The sequence below is a fragment of the Sciurus vulgaris genome, assembly GCF_902686455.1.
Source record: "Sciurus vulgaris genome assembly, chromosome: 17".
Lineage (NCBI taxonomy): Eukaryota > Metazoa > Chordata > Mammalia > Rodentia > Sciuridae > Sciurus > Sciurus vulgaris.
Genome location: NC_136478.1, coordinates 57,403,088 through 57,428,612, shown reverse-complemented (window position 1 = coordinate 57,428,612; position 25,525 = coordinate 57,403,088). Strand labels below are relative to the sequence as shown.

The 25,525-nt window shown below is 55.6% G+C and overlaps 1 protein-coding gene across 1 annotated transcript in view; it reads right to left on the bottom strand.

Moving 5' to 3' along the window:
* Positions 1 to 4,749: 4,749 nt before the first annotated feature.
* The window catches only part of BICRA (BRD4 interacting chromatin remodeling complex associated protein), a 71,446-nt gene continuing 50,670 nt past the window's right edge, over positions 4,750 to 25,525 (bottom strand). The window contains 11 exon segments of the mRNA XM_079119039.1: positions 4,750 to 6,659; positions 8,111 to 8,213; positions 8,377 to 8,471; positions 8,624 to 8,772; positions 9,715 to 9,776; positions 10,599 to 10,708; positions 10,974 to 11,154; positions 11,285 to 11,794; positions 11,797 to 11,919; positions 22,048 to 22,224; positions 22,762 to 24,723. Coding sequence (XP_078975165.1) covers positions 5,572 to 6,659; positions 8,111 to 8,213; positions 8,377 to 8,471; positions 8,624 to 8,772; positions 9,715 to 9,776; positions 10,599 to 10,708; positions 10,974 to 11,154; positions 11,285 to 11,794; positions 11,797 to 11,919; positions 22,048 to 22,224; positions 22,762 to 24,723 — 4,560 coding nt within the window. The 3' untranslated portion in view covers positions 4,750 to 5,571.

Below are 25,525 nucleotides of genomic sequence, written 5' to 3'. Positions count from 1 at the left end.
TACCTGAACATTGTAAAGGCTATTTATGCTAAGCCCATGGCCAACATCATTCTTAATGGAGAAAAACTGAAACCATTCCCTTTAAAATCAGGAACAAGACAGGGATGTCCTCTTTCACCACTTCTATTCAACATTGTCCTGGAAACTCTAGCCAGAGCAATTAGGCAGACTAAAGAAATTAAAGGGATACGAATAGGAAAAGAGGAACTTAAGCTGTCACTATTTGCGGATGACATGATTCTATATTTAGAGGATCCAAAAACCTCCTCCAGAAAACTTCTAGACCTCATCAATGAGGTCTATACAGATGCTATACAGATTCAATGCAATTCCAATTAAAATCCCAATGACGTGCCTCACAGAAATAGAGCAAGCAATCATGAAATTCATCTGGAAGAATAAGAAACCCAGAATAGCTAAAGCAATCCTTAGCAGGAAGAATTAAATAGGGGGTATCGCAATACCAGAACTTCAACTATACTACAAAGCAATAGTAACAAAAACAGCATGGTATTGGCACCAAAATAGACAGGTAGATCGATGGTACAGAAGAGAGGACACAGACACAAACCCAAATAAATACAATTTTCACATACTAGACAAAGGGGCCAAAATATGCAATGGAGAAAAGATAGCCTCTTCAACAAATGGTGCTGGGAAAACTGGAAATCCATATGCAACAGAATGAAACTAAACCCCTATCTCTCACCCTGCACAAAAATCAACTCACAATGGATCAAGGACCTTGAAATCAGACCAGAGACCCTGCATCTAATAGAAGAAAAAGTAGGTCCACATCTTCACCTTATTGGCCTAGGATCAGACTTCCTTAACAGGACTCCCATAGCACAAGAAATAAAAACAAGAATCAATAACTGGGATAGATTCAAACTAAAAAGCTTTCTCTCAGCAAAGGAAACTATCAGCAATGTGAAGAGAGAACCTACAGAGTGGGAGAAAATCTTTGCCTCTCATTCTTCAGATAGAGCACTAGTTTCCAGAATATATAAAGAACTCAGAAAACTCTACACCAAGAATACAAATAATCCAATCAACAAATGGGCTAAGGAAAGGAACAGACACTTCACAGAAGAAGATCTACAAGCAATCAACAGATATATGAAAAAATGTTCAACATCTTTAGTAATAAGAGAAATGCAAATCAAAACTACACTAAGGTTCCATCTCACCCCAATTAGAATGGCGATTATCAAGAACACAAGCAACAATAGGTGTTGGAGAGGATGTGGGGAAAAAGGTACACTCATACATTGCTGGTGGGACTGCAAATTAGTGCAGCCACTCTGGAAAGCAGTGTGGAGATTCCTTAGAAAACTCGGAATGGACCCTCCATTTGACCCAGCTATCCCACTCCTCGGCCTATACCCAAAGGACTTAAAATCAGCACACTACAGAGATAAAGCCACATCAATGTTCATAGCTGCTCAATTCACAATAGCCAGACTGTGGAACCAACCTAGATGCCCTTCAGTTGATGAATGGATAAAGAAACTGTGGTATATATATATATACAATGGAATATTACTCAGCTATAAAGAATAATAAAATTATGGCATTTGCAGGCAAATGGATGAAATTGGAGAATATCATGTTAAGTGAGATAAGCCAATCTCAAAAATCCAAAAGAGGAATGATCTCACTGATAAGCGGATGATGACACTTAATGGGGGGTGGGAGTGGGACAAGAATGGAGGAAGGAGGGATTGTATAGAGGGAAAAGAGAGGTGGGAGGGGTGGGGGGGAAGGAAAAAAATAATGGAATGAATCAAACATCATTACTCTATGTAAATTTGTGAATATGCAAATGGTATGTTGTTACTCCATGTACAAACAGAAACAACATGTATCCCATTTGTTTGCAATAAAAATAAATTAAAAAAAAGAAAAGAAAAGAAAAGAAAAGAAATGGGTGGAGATGCCAGCCAGCGTGTCGGGATTTTAGTGGCTAACATTTGGATGCTGTCTATTTTGGGTTCCAATCCTGATCTGTGTCCTTGTTCCCTGGGCCATGGAGTAGCCCTTCAGGGCCTCCTGATTTATCCATATGGTTCAGCATGGGAAGGGGGACCCCACACACACAGAGAGCCACCAAGATGCTGCTGGGGGACCTGGGAGCAAAGAAGCTTATTTTGTAGCTTCTTGTTGGCGCTTGGCTCCCAGAAAATCAAGGCGAAGAACCTGCGCTTTCAGTCGACCACTTGCAACTCAAACCGCCGCTTCCTGCATCTTTCCGACCTCTGTCTCCTCACCCAAGAGACGGGGCTTTGGATTCCTCCACGGAGGCTACCCTGAGCACGAGCAAGAGAGCCCACGAGGTTATGTTCATGGAACGTTAGTCACCGCCTTCCTCGGCTCGGGCGTCATGCAGTCACCCTTCCAGAACGGAGGCCCACCTCTGAATGTGGCCATCAGGGGGCAGAGTCCTGGGATCCAGGGACGTGGAGAACTGCCCTTCTCCCACGATGCTCTTTCACACGAGGAGGGAGTCCGTTAGAGCTAGGAAGCGGGCTAGCCTATCCCTCTGAGGCCCCATTTAGCAGCTTCCCACCGACAGACAACCCCAGGGGTCTGCAGAGAACAAGGGCGCAGAGCCCTGGTCCAGGCACCGCCGCCGCCACCGTGGCCTGGGTGGGTTGCCCCCGCCCCGCCCCGCTTCTTCCCCACTTGGCCGCCAGAGGGCGCCTGTGAACCTAGTCAGCTCACTGTCCTCCAAGGCTCCGAAGCTTGCTGTGGTCCCCTCTCACCCAAGGCATTCCAGGGAGCTGCAGGTCCTAGCGGAGAAAGGGGCACCTTTTTCTAGTTTACACAAAGGGTAACTCCGTTGACAATGGGTGTTGCGTTAAGCAGTTGCGTCAAGCCACCCAGTCTATGGCATTCCTTTTTTCCCTCCTGACCTACCTCTGCCCTTTGCCACTTGCTCCCTAGTTTCCAGCCACACTGGTCACCTTGAGTCTTAGATGCTCTTAGGCCAGAGATCCCCCGTTATTCCCCGCTATATTTCATGCACAGCCCTGCTCCAATATAACCTCCCTTGCCACCTGATGCTGAGAAATGTCCTGTGCAATTGAACAGGTTGTTCACTGCACAAGTCACTCCGATTGGGTGAGAGGGGGTTAGCATCCTGCTCACCTCCCAAATCCAGGAGGGGTGTAGGAGAAAGGGGCACCTTTTTCTAGTTTACACAAAGGGTAACTCCGTTGAGAATGGGCATTGTGTTAAGCCGTTGCGTCAAGCCTCCCAGTCTGTGGCATTTTGTCACAGAAGTCCAGGGAGACCAACATGCCTTGATTTTACTTGTAACTGTTGGATACAGCCACCCTTAGGATTGCAGCAGCCATATTCGTGAATCCACCTACTCGCCAAAATTTCTTTGTATGCCTGAAGTCAATACTCTCGGCACTTCCACCAACACACGGAGGGCTGCAAAATGGCGAGTCAGCCCCACAAGTGTTCCCAGGCAAGGTGGAAGAGTAGAGGACCCTGCCTTCCTTCCTCTTTCAGTGCTCACACTGTCAGCAAGCATCCTTTTATGTGGTACCACATTTTGGTGCTTTTGGAGTGATTCGTTGTTTAAAATGCCCCAAGTGGAGAGCTGGAGAGCTGCCTCAGTTACCAAGCGCAAGGCTGGGAGGCGCCTCATGGAAGGGAGATGGCTAAGCACCCCAGGCACTAGTTCCACACTGTTGGCTGGGTTCAGTGCCAGGGAGTCTGCAGCACAGGCAACCCTGGCTAGCCTTGGGGACCGGTTGCAGGACCCCCTGTGGATCCCTATACCCTCGCCTACTGGAGTCCCTGATATACAATGGCATAGTGTCTGCATATAATTATGCACATCCTCCTGTATGCTTCACATCATCTCTAGACGACCAGTCCTTATCTGGAGCAATGTAAATGCTATTTTATGGTTGTCATGCTGCGTGTCTTAGGAAATAGTGATAATAAAAAAGTGTCTGTACATGTGTAGTACGGATACAGTTTTAACAGAAGAATTTTTTATCCTGTTGGCTGAATCCACAGATGGGAAACCCAGGGATGTGGAGAGCTGATTGTATACATTTTAAAAGATAATTTTAAACAGCAACATACTCTGGGTGTAGCTGCACACGCCTATAATTTCAGTGACTTGGGAGACTGAGGCAGGAGGATCAGAAGTTCGAGGCCAGCCTCAGCGATTTAGCAAGGCCCTAAGCAACCTAGTGAGACTGTCTCATAATAAAAAAATAAAACGGTGGGCTGGGGAGATAGCTCAGTTGGTAGAGTGCTTGCGAGCACAAAGCCCTGGGTTTGATCCCCAGCACCGCAAAAAAATAAAATAAAAATAAAAATAAAACGGGCTGGGATAAGGCTCAGTGGTTAAGCACCCTGGGTTCAATCTCCAGTACCAAACAAACAGGAATGAACATAAGACATAAGGATCAGATGATGGCAGTATGGTGGCCAGAGGATCCCAGGCCCCTTTCTCCCACGGAGTGTTTGTGGAGATCAGAGAACCTTACCCAGAATGTTAAGAACTGCCTGCCCTGGCCGTGCCTGTTCACTGTCTGCCTCTTCGGATCACTTATTCAAAGGGTCTCCTTTGTCTTGTTCATGCCGTACCTGGGGGCCTGGTATCCAGAAGGTGCTCAAAAAATGGGATGTCAGAAATCCCTCCCCACCCCTCGCACACAGGCCTAGCTCCCAAACCCCAACCCCACCCCCCGCAAAGCAACGGGGCCGAAGGGGCGTAAGTACAGTTTTAAAAAAAGGATCAGTTTTTAATTTACAAGAGTTCTAAATGTACAGAATTCTCCTTTAAAAAAATCGTTATACACAATAAATACAGTACAAAAAAATTTATCTTACAGTACTAGTTTTGTCTCCGAGATTTCAAAATGTGGCGCGGGCAGCTGGAGGCAGGAAGAGCAGAGGGAAGACGGCTGGGGAGGGGGCAAGGGGCCCCCAGTTTTCTGTTGCTCAGATTTCAAAGTGGAGGGATGGGAGCGTGTGGAAACCTTTCTCACCTGCGCGCGAGAACGCACGCGCGCGCGCGCGCACACACACACACACACACACACACACACACACGGAGACGCCAGGCACGGAGCTGGACACGCACACCACGATGCAAGGCCGGTAGTCTGGGACACTGGCTCCCGCCCCTCTTCTCCGGTTTCCTTTTACAGCCTGTGGGGGGCGCGGGGGAGAGGCTGGGTGCATCTGGACCCTCCCAGCCCCAAGTGCGCTTGGCCAAGATCTGTGAATCCCAGATGTGAGCAGTGGGAACCACCAGGCGCCCCCGTCCCAGGCAAACACTCGCACGTGCCCCCAGGCAGGGGCGGGCTGTGGCAGAAAGTGGGAAGAAGCAAGAAGCAGGACGGCCCCTCCACTCTCCAGGGCAGCCCTCTCCCCCGAGCCCACGCCCCACCCTGCCCGCGAGTGGCAGGAGGCGGGGGAGGAGGCCTTTGTGACTCAAATAACTTAGGCAAGAAGAACTGTCAGGGGATCCCCGGCTCGAGTCCCCCAAGGGGCCAGGTGGGAGCCCACTGCCCCTGGAGGAGGACCAGCCCGGTGTTATCTGTTCAACGTCCTGGCGCCGAGGCCGCCGTTGTGGCTGGAGGGCGGGTAGGCCTCGGGCCTGTGCAGAGGCGACGGGGAGCTGGGCGTGACCGCCGCGGGGGCGGCGTGGGGGTAGGGGGGTGCGGGCGTCCGGCCGGGGGCCTGCTGGAGGTTCAGGATGCTGTCGATGGCGCTCTGGAGGTGTTCGGTGAGCGTGTCGTCCTGCGGGCTATCGCTAGAGAAGCTGGCCTGGTCCACGTCAGGGGACTCGGACTTGCGCCGCTTGGCAGGGGGCAGCGGGGGCGCCTCCCAGCCCGGATCCCCGCTGCCCGCACCCTGCCCGGCCACGGCGGCCGGCTCGGGCGGGGCGCCCTTCAGCATGCGCTGGTACAGCTCGTCCTCCACGGCGGCCAGCTCGCGGATGAGCCCACTGGTGGCCTCGTCCACTTTGGTGGGCAGCGGTGCGGGACTGCCGCCCCGGGCCCTGCCCGCGCCCTCCGCGGTCCCGCCCGGCGCCTCGACGTTCTCGCGGTAGGTCTTCCGCAGCGGCAGGCGTGGGCAGTGGGCGGCGGGCACAGCGGGCTTGCGGTCGGCCGGCGGCGGGTGATCCACGGTGCCGTTCATCTGGCCAGTGGGCGGCGGGGGTGGCGGGGGCCGTGGCGGGGGCTCGGCCACCTTGAGGGCGGCGGGGGGCGGCGGCGGGGGCTGGTGCACGGGGTCCAGGGCCGTGTTGTGCACGACCTTGCTGAGCCCCGCCTCCTGCTTGATCTTGAGCTTGAGGCCAATGCGGCTCCGGGCTTCATAGGTCTTGATAGGTGGGCGGTTACGGGAGGGCATTGGGCCATCTTCGTCCGCGTCCAGGGATGAGGCCGCAGAGGATGAAGATGAGGAGGACAGGGAGGACGACGCCCTGGCCCAGGTCACTGACGGGGAGCCGCCCGCCCCACCGTGCCGGATCACGAGCTTGGTGGGCAGATGCGGAGGGGGCTGGGCGGAGGCCCCGGAAGCTGAGGACGATGGCGGGCCATGCCCAGGGAGCCGATGACCCTCGGAAGAGGCTGAGACAGGGAGGCCAAGGGAGCGTGAGGAAGACACATACTCGTCTGCAGAATCAGAGGGCAGAGAAAACCCACGTGAGTTAGGAGAGAGACGAGGCCGGAGGAGCAGAGCTAAGACTTGCTGGTGTCACTGAGCACCTGCTGTCTGCAGGCCTGGGCTGAGGTCTTGATTCTGCAAATCCTGAGGACACAGGGCCCGTGTGACCGCATCAATAATCCCCAAGCCCTCCCTAAACTACAACTGCAGTCTCCAACAGGGGCCTTTTAAGAGTTGAAAGAATTAAAAGAATATAAAGCCCAAAGCGCAGTTCCTCAGTCACACTGACCACATTCCAGCATACTGGCCAGCACATATAACATCTTCACTACCGTACAACGTGCTATTGGACTGCACTGTTCCACGTGTGAGCATAAATACATCTCTCTCTTTTTTTTTTTTTTTTTTTAATGTGGAGGGACAGGGTATCTTATTTGATGGAGAAACCTGGTCTGCAGTGATGTGAAGACTAATCCCACGCAGCCTGGACGCCCATCTCACCCACTGCGGAAATGCTCACGTGTGTACTCACAGGCTGCCTCCCAGAGCCCGTCAGACCCGGTCTAGGTGCCCTGTCACCCTCCTGAAGGCCTATACCTCTCCAGCAGGGCCCCCAGGGTTTCACTAAGGGATTGTATACTGGTAACAGTGCCTCCCACTTTACAAGTGAGAAAAGAGGTGATGTGACCTTAAGTAACTTGCCAAGGTCACATGGCCAGTTAAGTGCCCAAGCTGGGTCTGAACCAGGTAGTTATGGTCTGGTTAGGGAAGCACCCCCCAGGAGCTCCCATCCCACTTCACTACCACCACCCCTCGCACCCAGGTCTCTTTTAAGTACCAATTGCTACTTTTTTAAAAACTAAGGTTCATCCCGATGCTCTGAGATTGATTCCTAGCATCACACATACACAAAGTCAATAAATAAAAATAAGGTCCAGAGCTCAATAAAGCAGGAGATCCCATGTTGGTGGCAGAGTACAGGGATGGTGCTTTTCTCCACGGAAGCTCTGGAGGTGGTGAGACTTGAACGTGCGCGAGGGCTAAGGGGACACTTCGGAAAGACCATGGCTAGGATTTGACAGCACCCTTTCCTGCAGCCACTAGGGTGAGGCTTGTGAGAGGCACTAAAAGGGCCAACAAAGGGCTACTCGCTCTCAAACCCAGGCACAGGATGGCACCTTGTGGGGCGTGCCCCAGTTATCTTGCTCTCGGGGAATGGCAGAATACTCCCTCATCCTGGGATCCAGGGGGACAAATGGACATGCGCATGAACAGTGAGATAGGAAGCGGGAAGCAGTGCCAAGGCACCCGGTCTCAGGTGAGCCCGCCACGCGGGAAGGCAGCGCCGCCTAGTGGTGGAGTCAGGTAGGGCCACGCAGCCCAGCCAGGTTACACCATAATCCTACTACACGCTACACGCGTGGGGTCGGGGGCACTGCTCCCTCCCCTCCCCTCTCACCCGGCTTCTCCTTGGCAAGCTGTTTATCCAAGGCAAGGGTGGTCTTCTCCTCCTGAATGAACATTCGGTCGATCATTACCATCTCGGCCGAGGGGCTCACCCTCTGGCAGCGTAGAGAAGAGAACACAGCAAGTTAAGGAGCAAGAGTGGGTTTGTGGGAGTCCTGGGGTCTGCCTACCTGCCTACCTCCAACCTCCCTGCTCACTAGGGGAAGTGAAGGAAAGGAACCAGGTCACTAGTGGGCGGGCGTGGGGCGTGGACCTTACCCGGGACTCCTCCAGAAGCAAGAGCCTGTATTTATTAAGCATGGCCTGGGTGCGCTTCAGCAGCTGTGTGGAGACCGTCTCAAACTCCTCGTCCACTGCCAGGAAGAGAAGTGACAGGGGGCCAGAGATGAGGGCGCAGATTGAGCTGGGACCACAGGTCAAGTGTGCATGCGTTCCTCCGTCTCTATCCTGTGGCCTCCTGTCCCCACCAGGGCCTGGAGTCGAGGGCACCGTGGGGAGGCCTCACCTCTGTGGTAGTCGTTGGGGGAGGGGAGGGCGCCCTGGTAGACATGGTAGGGCAGGAGGCGGTGCAGGGCGTCCTCGAAGGAGGGGAAGGCTGTCTTGTAGTCGGGGTGCAGGACCGAGCCCTGATGTTTGTGCAAATGCTCCAGGAAACTGGGGGCAGGAAGGGGTGAGGAGAGACCATACACACAGAGGAGGGTGAGGGCCAGGGGCAAGCAGCCCCAGCCCCAGCCCAGAGGAACAGAAAGGGGAAGGACCCTGCAGTGGGAGCCTGTGCTGACACCTGCCCAACCCAGGCTCCATCTCACTGACTCCCGGGCCACCAACCAAAGGGAACAGTGCAACCATCACCCTCGTTTTACAGAAGGGGAAACTGAGGCCCCAAAAGGTAATAGGAGTCATTCCTGCCCCAAGTCCACAGGAGAGCCAAGGACTGGAAGCTGCTTCTGCTATTCAATCTCCTGCCACCTGTCGGCACTGTCCACCTGCCCCTAGCCCCAGAGCCCTCCGGGGCAGCAGGGAGGTGGTGGGTGGGTGGCAGGATCCTGTCTCCCTGGCTGCTGTCTTCTGACATGGCACCTGCCACAGTGGCTGTGTCCTTATCATGGGACTGCCTCCTGCCAAGGCCTATCTCCATCTTTGCAGAAGCCCAGCAGGCCTGGCACACCCAGGGCAGAGAACCTGGTCCTGTCACTGCTGTGCTCCGGCACCTAGCAGGTCTAAGCACGTCCCACGCACTCAGCACCCACCACCCGCAAGTGTCCGCTTCCCACCTACTCTTTTCTGCCTCTCAAAACACACACCTCCCCATTGAGGCAGGTGCCCTCACCTGCACCACTCAGCTCTGACACCCACCTGCCCATCGCTCGATTCCATTCACCCTGCCGAGTTTAGCAAGTCTGAGGCCCTGAGACCAAGCTGCTGCCCCCTGAAGCCACAGCCACAGTGTCCAGCCAACCCTCCCCCACACCCTCTCCACATTCCTTTCTCCAGAGAGGGAAACTCAGGGCCTGGGGTGGGGCAGGGGAGAGACTCCTGAGGGGCGGAGCCCTGGGGTAGCAGGGGCTGGGCACAGGACAGGCGGCTGCCACTCACCAGGCCTCCTTGCTGGGCTGCAGCGTGGGGGGCTTCTTCAGGCTGCTCAGCTTGCTTTCGTACTGGGGAGGGAAGGAGACGAGCTACAAGCATGACAGGGTCGCCCTCCCCGGCCCGGGCCCGCTTTCCCCCTCCAGTCTGGGGCACAGGTGAGGCAGGGGTCCTGGTCCCAGCTGCAGGACCCCAGCCTCTCAAAGAAGCCTGCAGGGGAACTGGCTCTGGGCTGTAGCTGGGGATGGGAAGAAGGTGGCGAGCCGGCCTAAGCCCTCTGTGTCTCCACCTGGGACCCCTCTGCCCCCCGCACAAGCTTGTCTCTGTTCCTTCCTCAGCGGACCCCATTCCTGGGTCACTGACGTGTGGCCCTCCATCTGCACGGTCTGCCCGCCCAGCCGGCTGCGCCTGTTTCTTCTAGATCTCTTCATCCTGACCTCCTCAGCTTGTCCCCTGACTTTCCTCTGCCTCTGGCAAATCCGGTCATCTCCACCTACTCTGGGTGTCCTGGCCCCTGGTCTGCCCTCTCACGCTTGCCCTGACATCTCCCGGGTCTGCAGGTCAGCCTGCCTCGCCTTGCCCGCCATTCTGGTCCTGGCGTCCCTGCCTCACCCGACCTGCAGATCTGCCTGGAGTCCTGACTCTGTCCCTCGTCTGTGTCAGCTACTCCCACCCTGGGACCAGCCCTTGTACTGTCACCCAGTCGTCCCGGTACCCGTCTATCCTTCTCAGCTTTGACCTCTAAAGCTTAGTCAGGGGTCCCATCTGCCCCTTCCTGCCCACCTGGCTGTTTCAGAGTCTGGTGTCCTAGTTCTTCCTGCCCCCTGGCCCTGCCTCCCAGTTCCCGGATGACGCCCCAGTCCTGCACTAGCCCTGCTCCCAGGGCCTCTTACCTGCAGCCCGGAGGACTTCCCTGGCCCGGATGCAGCGGCCTTGGCCACACTCAGGGTCGGGAGGTTGCTGGCAAAAGCTTTGCTCTCGGCAGGAAGAAGAGGAGGGAGGCCTGGCGGGGCAGGGAGACGGGGCCCAGGGGTCACTGGCACGAAGGCCCTCCTCATGTGTGTGCTCCCCTGCTGGACCCTGCCATCTCCTCCTGGTCCTCTGGCCTTAGTGGACACATAGTGCTGGACCAGGGCAACAAGCCCTGCCTCCACCACCTGCCTGTGGTCTGTGAGGCCTGGGTGACACCTGGGCTGGCACACCCCACAGCTCTGCCCCAGTCCCCACCCCTTCAGCCCAGGCCTCTCCTGTGTGGGCTCCTCTCCTACCTGTGGTGGCCATGGGTGCCTGGGCAGTGGGGAGGCTGGAGGCGGTGGCGGTCCCGGGTGGGGCCTGCCCACTGACCAGCACAGAGGCAGTGGGGTTGGCGAGGGGCCCCAAGCTGGTGGAGGTCTGCGGGGCAGTGGGGGCCCCCCCAGCCTTGTTCTGGAGAATGATTCCGGACGGCACCTGAGGAGGGGACAGGTGGTTGAGGGTGGGTGGCACAGGCTGGGTGTGGGGTGGTCAGACCACCAGGGCGGGATGAGGGAGCCATAAAGCAGAAGGGTGGGGGGGCGGCAGCATCCCTGCCTTCCATTACCTGGTGGAATCTCTCCAGAAGAGCCTTCGGCTGGGGCAGCGCTGGAAAGGGGGTGGTCACCATCTGGAAGGTCCGAGGAGGCGGTGGGGGGGGCGCGGTGGGCTCGGGGACCAGATGAAGGGTCGGCGGAGGGGTGGGGGACTTGTGGGGCCCTTGGGCAGGCGGGAACTGGAGCTGGAAGTCAGGAGGCGTGGGGGCTGGCAACCTGGTGGGTGTCTCAGAGGAGGCCGCCATGGAGGAGGTGGAGGTAGGTGGGAGGTGGGGGGCGGGGGGCAGCGGCCCCTCAGGTGGCTGGGAAGGGGGCCGCAGCGGGGGCTGGGGTGGGCCTGGGGCAGTAGGGGCTGGGGTGCTGGCCGGTGGAGGTACGCCCAGCTGGTTCTGGATAACGAAGATGCCAGGCAGAGTGGGGGGCGCCTGGGGTGGGGGGCAAGGGTGCAGGGCTGGCTCCGAGGGGGGGCGGGACAAGCTCTGGGGCTGGGAAGGGGGGCGGGAGTGGGGGCGGGAGGGGGGGGGCGGGAGGGGGGCCGGGCGGGGTGCGGGGAGGGCAGGTGGGGGCTGTCTCCCAGAGGGGCCTGGTGAGGTAGTGAGGGGGACGAGGAGGGGCCGGGGCCCTTCAGTGGAGCCGCTGCTGGGATCTGGGCAGGGGAGGGAGAGGGAGGCGCAGGGGTCAGAACCAGTCTGGGGTCCCACTGCTCCAAGGACTGAGGCCCCAGCCACCCCACCGAGCCCCCTTCTGTGCCTACCTGTCCTGAGAAGGACCCCACGCGGCTACCCCTCCCATCCACTCAGTTCACCTTCTCCCTGTCCCCACCCCCACACGCCGCCCCCCCAGTCCCCCCACCTGTCTCCCCCACATTTCTCTGCCCTCTGCCCTCCCCTCTTCTGCCCCCTCCCAGATGAAGGCAAGTCCTGCGGGGTTGGGGTGGGCAGCAGCGAGGAAGCAGTGGCGGGCGGCAGGGGCAGCCCCAGCCCAGCGTGAGGTGCAGGCCAGGAGCGGGGAGCAGCAGGAATAGAGCAGAGCACCCAGCACTGCCAGGGCCTGGCCAAGCGACAGTGCAGTGCTGCACTGTGGCCGGGCTGTGGGCAGGGGCCTGGGCCGCGGAGCTGAGGGCAGGGCAGCTGTGGGGCCTGGCTGGGCCGGATTCACAACCACGCAGGTGGGAGACACTGGCAGGTGGGTCCTGGGCCCCGTCTCTCTGCCTGACACCACTCAGACACTGCTGAGGCACTTCCCAAAGCTGACTGAGGGGGACTCAGGGCCAGGGAGCTCAGGTGACCTGCCAAAGGCCACCCGATGCTGCCATGTTCCAAAGCTGGGCCTCCGCCGTGGGCCTCCCGTGAGGACAGCACGGTTTCAGTCACCACTAGTTCTGTCCTGCAAATCTGGGACCCTTCCTGCATCCTTTCCAAGCTTGGCTCTGAATAACTTGGGGACAATTCAAAGACAAAACACAATGAAAATAACCAAACAATTTAGACACCTTTCCTAAAAAAGGACCATCTACAAGGAAAGGTCAGGGGGCAGCCCAGTTCTCTACCGTGGCTGATGGGACAGTCCCCAAGGTAACCCTCCACAAGGCAGCTTAGGACTGTGAGCCTGGTAACTCTCCCCCAGGAATCTGTGATAAAGTACACTGGGAAGGGGCCTGGTGGGGAGACAGAGGCATCCGGCACCAGGAACCCACAGGCAGGGGTGAGTCAGTGCCCTCCAGGGACATTTCTGACCTCCTGTTTCACTTTTAAAATTTAAGAGGAAAAAGAGCCGGGAGAGTACTTCAGCGGTACAGCACTTGCCCAGCATGCTGAAGCCCTGGGTTTGGTCCCCAGTACCACAAAAAAAGAGAGAAAGAGAAATAAAAGAACATTCAGGTACTTGCTCGCAGGGACTCCCACCGTCGCAGTACTCACAGGAGGGAAAAGGGACACCTCAGAAGGCCAGCGACACAGGGGCAGATCTAGGGGGGACCAGGGAGCTGGCCACTCACCCTACACGCCTTCCACAGGGAGGCGCTGGAGAGCCTCAGGGAACCGAAGGACAAGGCCCGGGGTTAAAGGGGATCGTGGGCAGCCGAGCGGACACCGGCACTGCATCCAGTCTGCACTTACTGACTCTGACAACAGTATGACGGTTAAGTAAGAGGGTGCCGCGTCGCCAGGGCCGAGACAGCGCACCGAGACACTAAGGGGTCAAGGGGGCGTGTTGTCCGCAATGTCCGGACGACTCCGAGGACAAAATGGGCATGCGCGGTGAGAGCTCTGACTACGGCTGACACATGGGCCCACAGGGTGGACGGCCAGCCTCCAAGACGGCCCTAACGATCCCCTCCTCCACTGAACCAGGAGTGGTCTGTGGCCCGTGGAATCTGGAATGGCAAATGTCACTTCCCAGACTCGGTCATAAAAAGGACTGCAACTCTGAGCAGCCCTGGCCCTGCTCTCCTCCCCTGGGGGAAGCTACATGTGGCCTGTGAGGGCCTGTAACTGGATTCCCAGCCTAGTGGAGTCTAGTGACTGCAGCCCCAGCCGACATCTTGACCACGACCTCATGAGAGCCAGACCACCGGCCAACCAGCTGCCGCCAGATTCTGACTCAAACTGTGAGATGCGCTAATGCTTGTTGTTTTAAGCTGCTGTTTTAGGGGTCATTTATCACACAGCAATAGATATCTAACAAATCTGGTTAAAGAATAAAGAACTCCTTGGTATTCTTTGTGCTAGTTCTGATTTTTTTGTTTGTTTGAAATTACTTTAAAATGGAAAGTTTAAAAATATAAAATAAAATTTAAATGTCCTTCATTCTCATTAAAAATGCAGAGACACACATGTTTACCACAGACTTAAGTCACAAGTCGAATGACACACTGGGGAGATTATTTGTGATTCAGAGCACAAAGCTCATTTCTTTCATATACAAAGAGTCTCTAGAAATCACTAAAATAACAACCAGATAAGAAAAATGGGACAAAGGATATGATGAGAAAGGAAAACACAAAAGGCTCAAGTATTGGAAGAGATGTTCAACCTCACTTGGATTAAGAGAAATGCATATCAAGAGCACCTCAGAGCAACATGTTTTAACTCATCACTAGGAAGGAGTCAAGGTCCAGTAAAGACATTCATGCACTTTGAGTACACTGGACAGTCTGCCACGACCCCAGAGGAATGCAGTTCACCAGGAGTGATCAAATTGTCAGTGCACACCTGCTTTACTCCAGCCAACAAGCTTCCAGGAAGTGAAAGAAGATACCGCCACATGTGGAACGTGGCAGGTAAGCGGTGCTTCCTGCAGTTCCACATGGAGAGCTGAAGCCTGGGGGCAGCCCAGTGCCCACCAGCATGGCATGTACTGGGGAAATGAATCCCACCATCCCCACAGAGGGAGGTTTCCAGACCATACCTGGGGCCAGGATGTGCACCCCGGCTGCCTACGCGTATGAAGCGTAACCTGGGGACCAAGAGGAGAGACGGGAAAGCAGTACTTCTGTTGGCTGCGCACACACAAGGAACTGGAGGGTGTACAGAACGAGTTACTGTAGTTTCCTGGAGGGGCCAAGGCAGCAGTGGACTGGGAGGCAGGGCCAGGGTGACATGTTCTGTCCTGACTTCAGAAGGAATGCACAACGTGACCAACTGTACCCACGTGGTGCCATGACAGGGGGGTATGTTTCTTTTTGTTTTTCCTGTATGTTCTAAATTTTCTAGATAAGCATAATATTTTCATGTTTACGTGTGTGTGTACGTGTATATCTGTATACACACACACACACACACACACACACACAATTTCTGCCCTGGTGCTAGGGATTGAACCTAGGGCCTCCATGCATGCTAAGCTGCACCCAGTGCAATCATTTTTAAAAACACCACCACATGAACATTTACCAAGATACTCCAACTGTCCACATGTGGACAGCAAGATGCTTGGCCTCATGCACAACTAGAGAAGAGGACAGGGGACTGGTGTCTTCTGACCGGAGAAGAGCAGGCCGGCCCTGATCTGATGCTGGTGGGCTGCGCAGGAAGCCCTCGGAGGCCTGATCTGGCGCAGGGGCAACCAGGTTATACTTTACTTAAATGTTTGGAAAGGGCTCTGCTGTGGATCCCACAGTTCTTTTTCTAGATTTTTACCCTGCAGATAGGTTCAGGTGCAGATTCTGGGATATTTATATGTGTTGTCTGTTAACTGTGACAAGGAAACTACCTAGAATAGTCATGAAGAAGGAACTGAATAAATAAATCCCAGGGATTCAGACAGCAAGTTGGCCTTGTGATGTCTCCAGAGTCCACCAAATAAGAGTGGAGAAAAAGGTATTTATAAAAGAATTCTGTCTGCACTGAACATATACAGACCTTTTTTTCTTATTATCCCCTGAAAAATGCAGTGTAACAACTACTTAATAGCATGGACACTGTCTTAGGCACTGTAAGTCACCTAGCAACCACCTCGAGCACAGGAGAGGACATGCCCTTTGGGCGAGGGTGCCACTCAGGGGTGGAGCACCTGCCCAGCATGCATGGGCCCTGGGTTCCAGCCCCCACACTGCAAAAACATAAAGCTGAAAATACCACGCCAAGTTATGGACAGGACTTAGCACCTGCAGATTTTTGGTATCTGCATGGGAGTCTTGGAACCAATCCCCCCACAGATGTGGAGGGATAACTATAATGAACCCCAATAAAAAGACATCAAAGAAGAGACACAAACCATAGCCCATAGGCCAAATCTGGCCCATTGCCCGGTTTGGTCTACCATTTTGTATGTCCCATGAGATAAGAATAATTTTTAGAGTCTCTTTCTGCTTCCTGGTGCCACATCCTGAGCTTCTTTCCTCTGCCACTCTCTTCTGCCATGATGCTTGCTTCCCCTCTGTCCCCAAAGCAATGGAGTCAGTCATCTACGGATTGAGACCTCTGAAACTCCTGAACCGCTTTCCTCCACCACAGTCTTCCACCATGATGTTCTAACTCACCTCAGGGACACAGCAATGGAGTCAGCCATTTGTGGATTGAGACCTCAAAAGTCATGAACTTTTCCTCCCGTACATTGTTCTTCCTAAGGGCCTTATGTATATCATAAAGTAATGAAATGAAGCACCTATTCCAAACAGAACACCAACACTAAACCAAAGATTTTAGGTGACATTGTTGAATACTTGAAAGAAGAATAGAAGTTGCTATAATTTGGATCTTAAGCATCCCCCAAAGATCTATGTGGAAAGGCTTGCTTTTCATTGTGGATCTATTGGGAGGACATGAATTCTTTAAAAGACTTCTCATCATAAGGTGAGGCAATACACACTCCCCATCCTGATGTGCTGCTTTACCACAGACCCAAAGCAATGGAACCAACTGGTCTAGGGCAGAAACCTCCAAAACTGAGATGATCTGTTTCTGAAATTGGTTACGTGGATGGAAACCTGATGAACTTGGAAATTCAAAGGACCATGAACAAAGACAAATGTATATTGAAGAAGTGTGTGGAGAGTTGGAGATCTAACTTTGAAGAACACCCTTTTAAATCAAAAACAAACAGATTGGGAAAACAAATATATATGCTTTGGGGAAACCTAATCCTTAAATTATTGAGATGGAGAATTCTAATTGATTTTTAGATGCATTTCACAAGACATTTTAACCCAACATGTATTTCTTAAAAATAGAAATGTTGTTTATAAAAAGAAATCATACCTTGACATATCATTTAGAGAAATGAACTTAAGAACAGTAAGATTAATTATGAAAGAACTTTTAAAGTGAGTGATGTACTATGTGTGTATTATGTGTTTGTATAATTTATCATTGATAATAAGTGAAAATACGCTAAGATTATATCAAAATAAGTCTATCTAAACATTTATAAAATAAAACTGATTAAAAAAAACCAAAAAACCCACGGCCTGGGCACTGGGCTGGCAAGGCTCCCTGGTGCCAGAGTCGGAGCAAAGCGAGAAGGTGCCCCCAAGGCCCGGGCTGTCTGGTGACCACAAGCTCACGTGGGCATTCCTGCAAATCCAAGTTCAGTCACAGGCAGTTGGACTAGCAAACAGAAGGGAATTCTGCAAAATAATAGACCTCTTCAAAAAACTCAAGGTTGGGAGACAGGGGGCTCAAACCACTCTACCCCAGACTGACAAGTCCAGGCACCAGGACCCAACACAGCATGTGGCTCTGAACCAGAAGCATGTGAAAGCAGACCCTGGCTGGGAAGCCCACCCAGCATTCTGGAAACAGCTTCTCAAATGGTTGAGGAATCAGTTCTGCCCTGGACTTGAAACCTTCCTGTAGGTCTGAGATGTGTTCAGAAATATATTTTTTTAAAAAGTGGACAGGGGAGGCTGGGGATATATCTCAGTGATAGAAGGCTTGCCTAACACTCATGAGATCCTGAGTTCAAAACCCAGTACCACCAAATAAAAAAACAAAACAAAAAAAAATTATTGGGACTGGGGTTGTAGCTCAATTGTAGAGCACTTGCCTAGCGTATGTGAGTCACTGGGTTCGATCCTCAGTACCACATAAAAATAGGCAAATAAAAATAAAGGTATAAAAATACAATAACGTTAAAAATATAAATCATTTTTTTAAAATAAAGGTGGTAAGAAAATTTAAAAAATAATAAAATTAAATTAAATTTAAAAAAATAATTTTTACATTTTTAAATGATTGGGGGGAAAATTTAGAATAAAATAGTATTTTGTGACTCATGAAAATGAAATGACATTCCAAATTTAAGTGTCTGGAGAGCTTTACTGGAACATTCCAAGCTTGTTTACTGTGGTTTATGCTGCTTCTCCACTACAGCGAAGAGCACATGACCTGCATACACTGGCTCATTATAGCAAGTTCGCCTGGAAAAGCAAATAGCTAAATAATAAAGAAGGAAAGAAAGAGTTTGCCTGGCTATTTCTGCTCCAGAGCAAAATACAGTATACACTCTTTCCATGTGCTCAACCCTGAGCTAAGGGCATTACAGATATTGATTTATTTAATCCTTGCAACTATAAAGTAGCTGCGGTTATCCTTATTTTTACAGACAAGGAACCTGAGGCACAGAGAGGTAAGGGACTTGCCTAAAGTTTCAGAGCCTGCAGGCAGCAGAGTTGAGATTCCAAGCACCCTTCCTGACTCTCAAGCCCTCCCAGTGCCTCAGCCCTGGGTGCCCACTGCTCATGGTGACCACTGGCAATGACTCAAGTCACCCTGGCGGGCTGTGATCAGCACTGAAGAACACTGGAAAGAGAATGGAACAGAGTGTTGTGCATCACGCATGGTACTGGGGAAGCTTTTGCTCCAGTGACACATATGCTCAGGTGTGCCCTGGGTGGTGACGTTAAGTGGCACTCTGATCCAGGGTGGGGTGGTGAACACAAGTCTGAAAGGCAGGGCTTCGACATACACTGCTAAAGAAGCCAAGTCGGATGCACACTGCAGCGTGGGTGCTCCTGTCTGTACAGACGGGGAAACACGCGCCATCAAGCCCATGGGGTTGGAGTTCAGAGGCCAGACAATGAGGGATTCTTGCCTGAAATCTCATATGCGTCTCGAAGTGAGTGGCCACTGATCCACTCACCTGCTCACCAACCACCACCGGAGAACCCCCTACCACGGCAGGTGTCCTGGGAGGCACGGCTGCACAGGGCCAAAACCGGGCACTGTCTCAGGTGACCCGTGTGACTGAGTCAGCTCACACCCACACCTGCCTGTCCGAGCTCACTGGAGCATCGCTGCAGGCCTGAGCCCTGGCTGTGCAGAGCCATCATGCGGCCTCGCTCCCATTCTGCAGACGAGGAAACCGTGCCTCCCAGAGCTCGGCTACGCAGAGCTGGGACTCACGCCCAGGTCTGTCTCTTGCCGCAAACTGCCAGGGTTGGATCCGGGCTCTCCCCTTACCAGCTGGGCAGCCCTGGGCAAGCTAATCCACCTCTCTGGGCCTCTATTTCCTCATCTGTAAGTGAGAGGTCGCCTTGGGTTTAAACGAGAGGGTGCTGGTGAAGTGTGCAGATGGCACCAAGAGAGGACAGAAAGGCGGTCATCTGTGGAGTGACGGCCACCCCCTCTTCCTCAGGCCTCCAATCTTTAAACCATTTCCAAACTGTCCCCCAAAACCTTCCACTTCTCTCCCTCATCTCTGATAGCATGCGGCCTCTGAGACACTGCCCCGTGTCCCCGGGAGGTCCACCCGGGCACCACGAGGTCCCGACTTCCGCGCTTGTCTTCCAACAAACCACTTCCCAGTGGTAAGCGGAGGGGTTGTGGCAAGTAGCAGAGCAGGCGGTGCCTCGCTGGAGGAGCCCGCCCTTTCCAGGTCCAAGCTCCTCGTGGCCCCAGAAGCTGCGAGGTCTCTAACTGGCCCTCCATTGCTCCTCCCCACCGCCTCCCGCTCCTGGGACATGCCGAGCTCGTCCCAAACTCAGGCTTTGCAAGTGCGGTGCCCTCCCGCCTCCTCAGCTTGGAGACATCGGCTGTGGTGCCATCCTGGCCCTGTGTCCCCCTTGCCTCTCCCTCAGCTCAGCCAGGTCTGGGCCTTCCTGCTTGCTCCCTCGAGCAGCGTCCTGCTGCCCTCAGCACCCACCAACATCCGCTGGCTGCGGGCCATCTCCCCTCCACGGCACTGTGGTGGGCTCCACGCAGAGCTTGAGAGGCTGGGTGTTCCTCCATTCCTGTGTCCCCATTCGCTGGGCACCTGCTACCTGCCAAGCACTTCTGGGCACTGGGGATGCCACTCTCTCCTAGAGCTGGTATTATGGCAGAGGGTGCGAGCTACTCAGCAGAGACCGCGCACAGTTGGGCAGAAGTACATAAGCACTTTGGAGAAGGCAGAGGAGCAGGCTGGGCTGCAGCCTCAGATGAAGTGGCCAGGGAGGAGCCAGGGGAGGAGGGAACCCCCTCAACCTGGGCCATCTGGGACTATTTCATTTTATTTACTATTTTGGTACCAGGGACTGAAGCCAGAGGTGCTTAGCCACTGAGCCACATTCCCAGCCTCCGTCTCAAAATAGAGTCCCGCTAAGTTGCTGAGGCTGGCCTTGAGCTTGTAATCCTCCTGCCTCAGCCTCTCAAATCACTCCAGGACTCTCCATTTTAAAAGTAAAAGGCCTGTGTTCTGAGAGCCAAAGCCAGTACTGGAAAACTGGGATGGCCTCTCACCTTAGCAATGAGTAGAAAAGAATCTAGCAAGCAGCACACAGCACGCACTTGGGACATATCTCCTCCTCCACAACCACCAAGGCACCAGAGTGCACAGTTCTTCCTGCCCCCTAGGGTGGGTGGCCTAGAGAGGAAGTCGCTAGCTAGGCAGCTTCAGCTCACGCATTCTAGAAACAGGACCTCCCGTCCCCTGCCCCTGCCTGTCTTTCTCCCTGAGGTAGAGGATGTGGTGCTGTCCTGGTCTCTTTGGTGACTGCCACTGGCCCCAGGCCTCCCCCCACAACAATGACAGCTAGAACAATAAGGACAGTAAACGCTTCTGGGTACTTATTGTATGCTCAGCACAGATTCCCTCATTCACTACCTACGGCTGCCCTGTCCCTCCCTGACCACTGGCTGTCCCTCCCTGACCCCTGGCGGAGGGCTAAAGAACCAGGTGGCTCAAGGTCACATGGCAAGGGAGGAGTGGGAAAGCGAGCCACAGCTGCCCAAGGCCAAAGGTCATGCTGACCCTGACACCTGCCCCTGCTGAGGCCACTCCCTCTTCTCTCCACCTGTCCCTCGCCCTGACTCCTGCAGAGTGACAAGGGCCCTCCCTGACTTCTTATGTGCTTACGACTCATACTCTCGAGACAGCGGCTCATTTTCCTTACTCCTTGTAGAGTTTCTATAAATCAATAATAAGATGACCAGCAACCCAAACTTCAAAATGGCAAAAGATATCAGCAATTTCATAGAACAGAACATAGGAATAACTCTTCCTCTGAAAACTTGTCTGACCTCATTCATGACAAAAGAAATACATATTAAAACAATATACAGTAGTATCTTCCGCCTCTCAGCTCAGCCAAGCTCGATACAGGCGCGGCAGTAGGGAAACGCACAAATCACCAACTGTGATGAAGACTAAGCCCATTTCTACTCCAGAGGGCACTCTGGCCAAGCAGCCAGCGCCCTCCAGAGAACGCACCCCCAGAATGGCGGGCAAAGGCAAGCTTGCAGCCTGGTGGAGAAGAGCTGAAGATCCGAGGTGACCTGAAAGCCCAGGACAAGGCCTGACTGCTTGCATCACAACACATCCACGCAACTGAGGGGACACCACAGTCTTGTGAAAGAAGAACGTCCCCAAGGTCAAACGAAGTGACAGAAGATGCGACCTGTAGGCAGAGTGTGCTGCCACTTGTAAAAATGGAAGAAACAATCCACACGCGATTTTGCTTCTCTATGTGCGGAAAAGAAATGCAAGAAGCCACCCGAGGGGGATTCAGAGGCTGAGGTCCGGGTGAGTGGGCTTTTCACCCTGTGAACCGCCTGGGTGTGCTCCTCACTCAGCTGTGAGAGGGGCGACTTTAGGAAATGACCGCTTCCCACTGGATGCATCCTGCATCCCTGCCTAGCGTGTGGGCTCCCAGATCTGGCCTTGGTCTCAACTGTCCACCATCAATGGAGACATCCAGAAAATATGGGCAGGCAGGGGGCTGGGAGGGTCAAAGGAGAGCGCCGAGTCAGCGAGACAGAGGCAGGCAGGGCAGAGCGTGGGGAGGAGAGCGGAGCAGGGGCGAGGCTGGGGTGAGGCTGGGTCTCGGCTGAGGATAGAGGCTGCAGGGTTCATCTACCTGGGGGGCTGGAGCCGGGGAAGCCTGGCTGTCGGGGGCCTGAGGGCCAAGGCCGGCTCCTTTGGCGGTGGGGGTGGCCAAGGCTGGGTCTTGGGCGGGAGGCGGGGCGCTGACTATGACCGAGGCAGGCACGGAGAGGTGGGGGCCCTCTGTGGAGAGGGGCTGCTGGCTCCTCTCCTGCAACGGGCAGCCCGCACAGGGTCAGAGGCCACCCCATGGACCCCAGCCTCCCCACCAGAGACTGCTGCCCCCCTGGGTCCACAGAACAGGTGGTGGGCAGCCAGGGCCCCAGAGGCCAGGGAAGCTGCAACCTGGGGCCCCCATCCACCAAGATCAGGGGTCTGCCTCCCAGCTCTGCCATTCCCCCCTTCTGTGGTCTGTCTGTCCATCGCCTTGTCTTGCCCACTCCGAGGTCCTCCTCCTCATCTGTTCGTTGGCCAGCAGGTCCCTGTCCCTGCCTGTCAGTCCCTCCCCTGACCTAGCTGTCAGCCAGTCCTGCTCCCTGCACATCTGCTGTCCAGCCTGCCAATCTGCACCCTGATGTCTCAGCCAGGCCCTTCACGCTGTGGCCCGCCGTGCCCATAGCGCCTGTGCTGTCTGGGACGCTCTCCCCCCGACTGGCTGCCTCCCACATCTGGTTTTGGCTGGGGGGTGATCCTCAACCCCCGATCCCTGGTCCCAGCCCCACCTCCCTGCCTGGCCCAGCCCTGGTACCTGGGGCAGGAACATCTGCAGGGAGTCCTGAGTGAGGATGGCCGAGGCGGCTGCAGAGGGCGGCTGCCCCAGGACGATCTTCTCCGGGCTGGATGCCAGGCCTGGGCTGGGCTGGGGGGTGGTGGCCTGAGGTGGGGCAGCAGCCTGAGGGGTGGGGGCCTGTGGCGGCTGCTGCACCTGAGGCTGCTGGAGGCCCAGGGGCAGCGGTGTGCTGACTGCCGGGGGCACCGGGGGAGCAGGCTGCACTGTGAGGACAGGCGTGGCCTCCCCGGCAGTGGCCGCGGGGGTCGCCGGCTGAACCAGCCCATCGGGAGTATTGAGCATGGCCACAGCACTGGGGGGCAGGGTGACCCCCTGGAGGACGGTGGTGGCGGCAGGGCCGGCGGGTGCCGGCTGGCTCTGCGTGGGCAGGCTGCCGGCAGCAAGTGACACGGGCATCTGGAAGAGCGCGGGCTGGCCCACCTGGATGGGGGCGGCGGAGAGGATGTGGGCGGCACTGTGGGCCCCTGAGTGGGGGGCCAGCACAGGGCCCAGGCTCAGTGGACCCGCCAGGTTCTGGTTGGTGAGGATGGGGTTTGCGATGAGCTGTCCACCGGCGTGGGGGGTGGTGGCGGTCAGGATTTGCCCGCCCACGTTGGCGGGCAGGGCTGAGAGCGGCTGGGGGAGCTGAACGGCGGGCGTGCCGGGCAGCAGGAACTGGTTCTGGCCAGGCAGCATGTGCTGGGCAGGGATGACGATGCTGCTGCCTTGATTCAAGAGGTGGACGCTCATGGGCTTGCTCAGGGCCCCAGGGGCCTGGGGCGGGGCTGCCCCCGTGGTGGTGACCGGAGGCTGCTTGAAGACGTTGGCCTGCAGGGCAGGTGCCGGGAAGCCCGAGAGCACCACATTCTGGCCCGCCTTGCCCGCGGCCATGAAAGTCAGGTTCTGGGGGGCCTTGGGCTGCTGCTGGAGGGTCCCTGGCTCGCCCTGGATGGTGAGCGTGGCACCCGCAGGGGCGAATGGCTTGGGCGTCAGCTGGTAGAGCTTGGGGGGCAGCACGCCTGCAGGCTTGGGCTGGATGGGCGTGGGTGTGCGGTGCAGAATCACGTTAGGGGCCGGCACCAGTGGCGACGTGCCGAGGCCTGGGGCCACTGCCAGCGGCTGTCCCGAGGGTGCCCCGCTGGCCGGGGCCGTGGCTGCCCCTGCCCCAGCGAACACGGAGTTCCCATTGAGCGTAGTGGCTACAGCAGCCGGGAGGCTCTTCTGGATGACCAGGCCGGCCCCCTGGGGGGACACACCTGCTGATGCCAGGGTCACTGGCTCCGAGGGACCAGCTGCTGAAGCCAGGTAGCCGCTGACCGGTACCTGCTTGGCCAGAAGCTGGGAGGTGGGCGGGTTGAGCGCCATGACGGGCTGGCCCACCACCTGGATGGGTGCCAGGCCAAGTGTGGCTGCTGTGGTGCCCCCGGGGCTGCCATTGGGCAGGCCCTGGAGGCCCGGAATGGGCTGCAGGGTCACGTTGCCCAGGCCCACAGGCTGCAAGAAGGGCTGGACGCTCAGGGCCTTGTTGACCATGTCCTGGGGTGGTACCAAGGCCTGGTGGGCCAGCACGGTCGGCGGGGCCTGCAGCCCCAGAAGGTCGGCACTGCCTGGGAAGAGGGCTTGGGGTCCGGCGGCCACGGCAGCTGCCCCTGCAGCACCTGTGGGACCCGCCCCACCATCCGCGGGCTGCAGGGTGGGCAGCTGGAAGGGACCCAGGTCCAGCTCGGCCTCGGCCTCGAGCGTCTGCTCCGTGATGTTGGCTTCCTGGAGGCTCTGCTGCAGGATGTCGCAGGGCTGGTCGGCACCCCCGCTGCCCCCACCGCCGCCCCCTGTGGCAGGCGAGCCCAGAATGTCATCTTCCAGGAAGTCCAGGTCCACACTGGGCGCTGGCTGGCTGGGCTCTGGGTTTAGGTGGTTGCCAGGAGCTTCTTGCACATGGAGCTGGAGGCAAGGGAAGGGGAAGAGGAAGAGCCGAGGTTAGCCAAGAGCCAGTCTCGGGTCCTGGCTGCTGCAAAGGATGCCTGGGCGTCAAGGCAGCCTGTTCAAGAAAGGGCACTCTGGCCAGAATTGGCTGGACCTGTGATCTATCTAATCCCCGTACTGCCAGTCTGGATGGCAACCTGGCACTTGCTTAATCTGACCTCAGTTTCCCCATTGGTACCCATCAGCAGGCGGTGATAAAAATGAATTGTTAAATAGTCACTTTTATGTTTATTTTGAGCCAGGGTCTCACTAAGTTGCTTAGGGCCTCACTAAGTTACTTAGGGCCTCACTAAGTTGCTGAAACTGGTCTCAAACTCAGGATCCTCCTGCCTCAGTCTCCTGAGTTGCTGGGATTATGGGCGTGCGCCATGGCGCCCAGTGAGTTCAACATGTCCTAAGTGATTTTCATGCTGTCTGGGACCAAGTCCAGGCTGCACAGGTGTAAACCAAAGCTCCTCAGGCAGCACTTGGTCTTAGAGTATGTCAGCTTCACTGGTCTCAGACCAGATGATGGATCAAAACCCGGAGCTTGAAAGATTCTGGATGAGGCACGCGGAGGGTTGAGAGCAACACCTTGAACCAGCAGGATGCAAGAAACAGCTGCAGCTGCTCCCGTCCTGGTTTTTAGTAGGAGCCCAGTGAGGGGCGCTGCTCTGGCCTCCTTCCAGGCAGGAAGGCCACCTGGGCCCCCGCTGTGAGAGAAGGAGAGGGTGGGAGGACAGGGCTCCGTTCTGGGCCTCAGCTGAATGAGCTCCCGGGA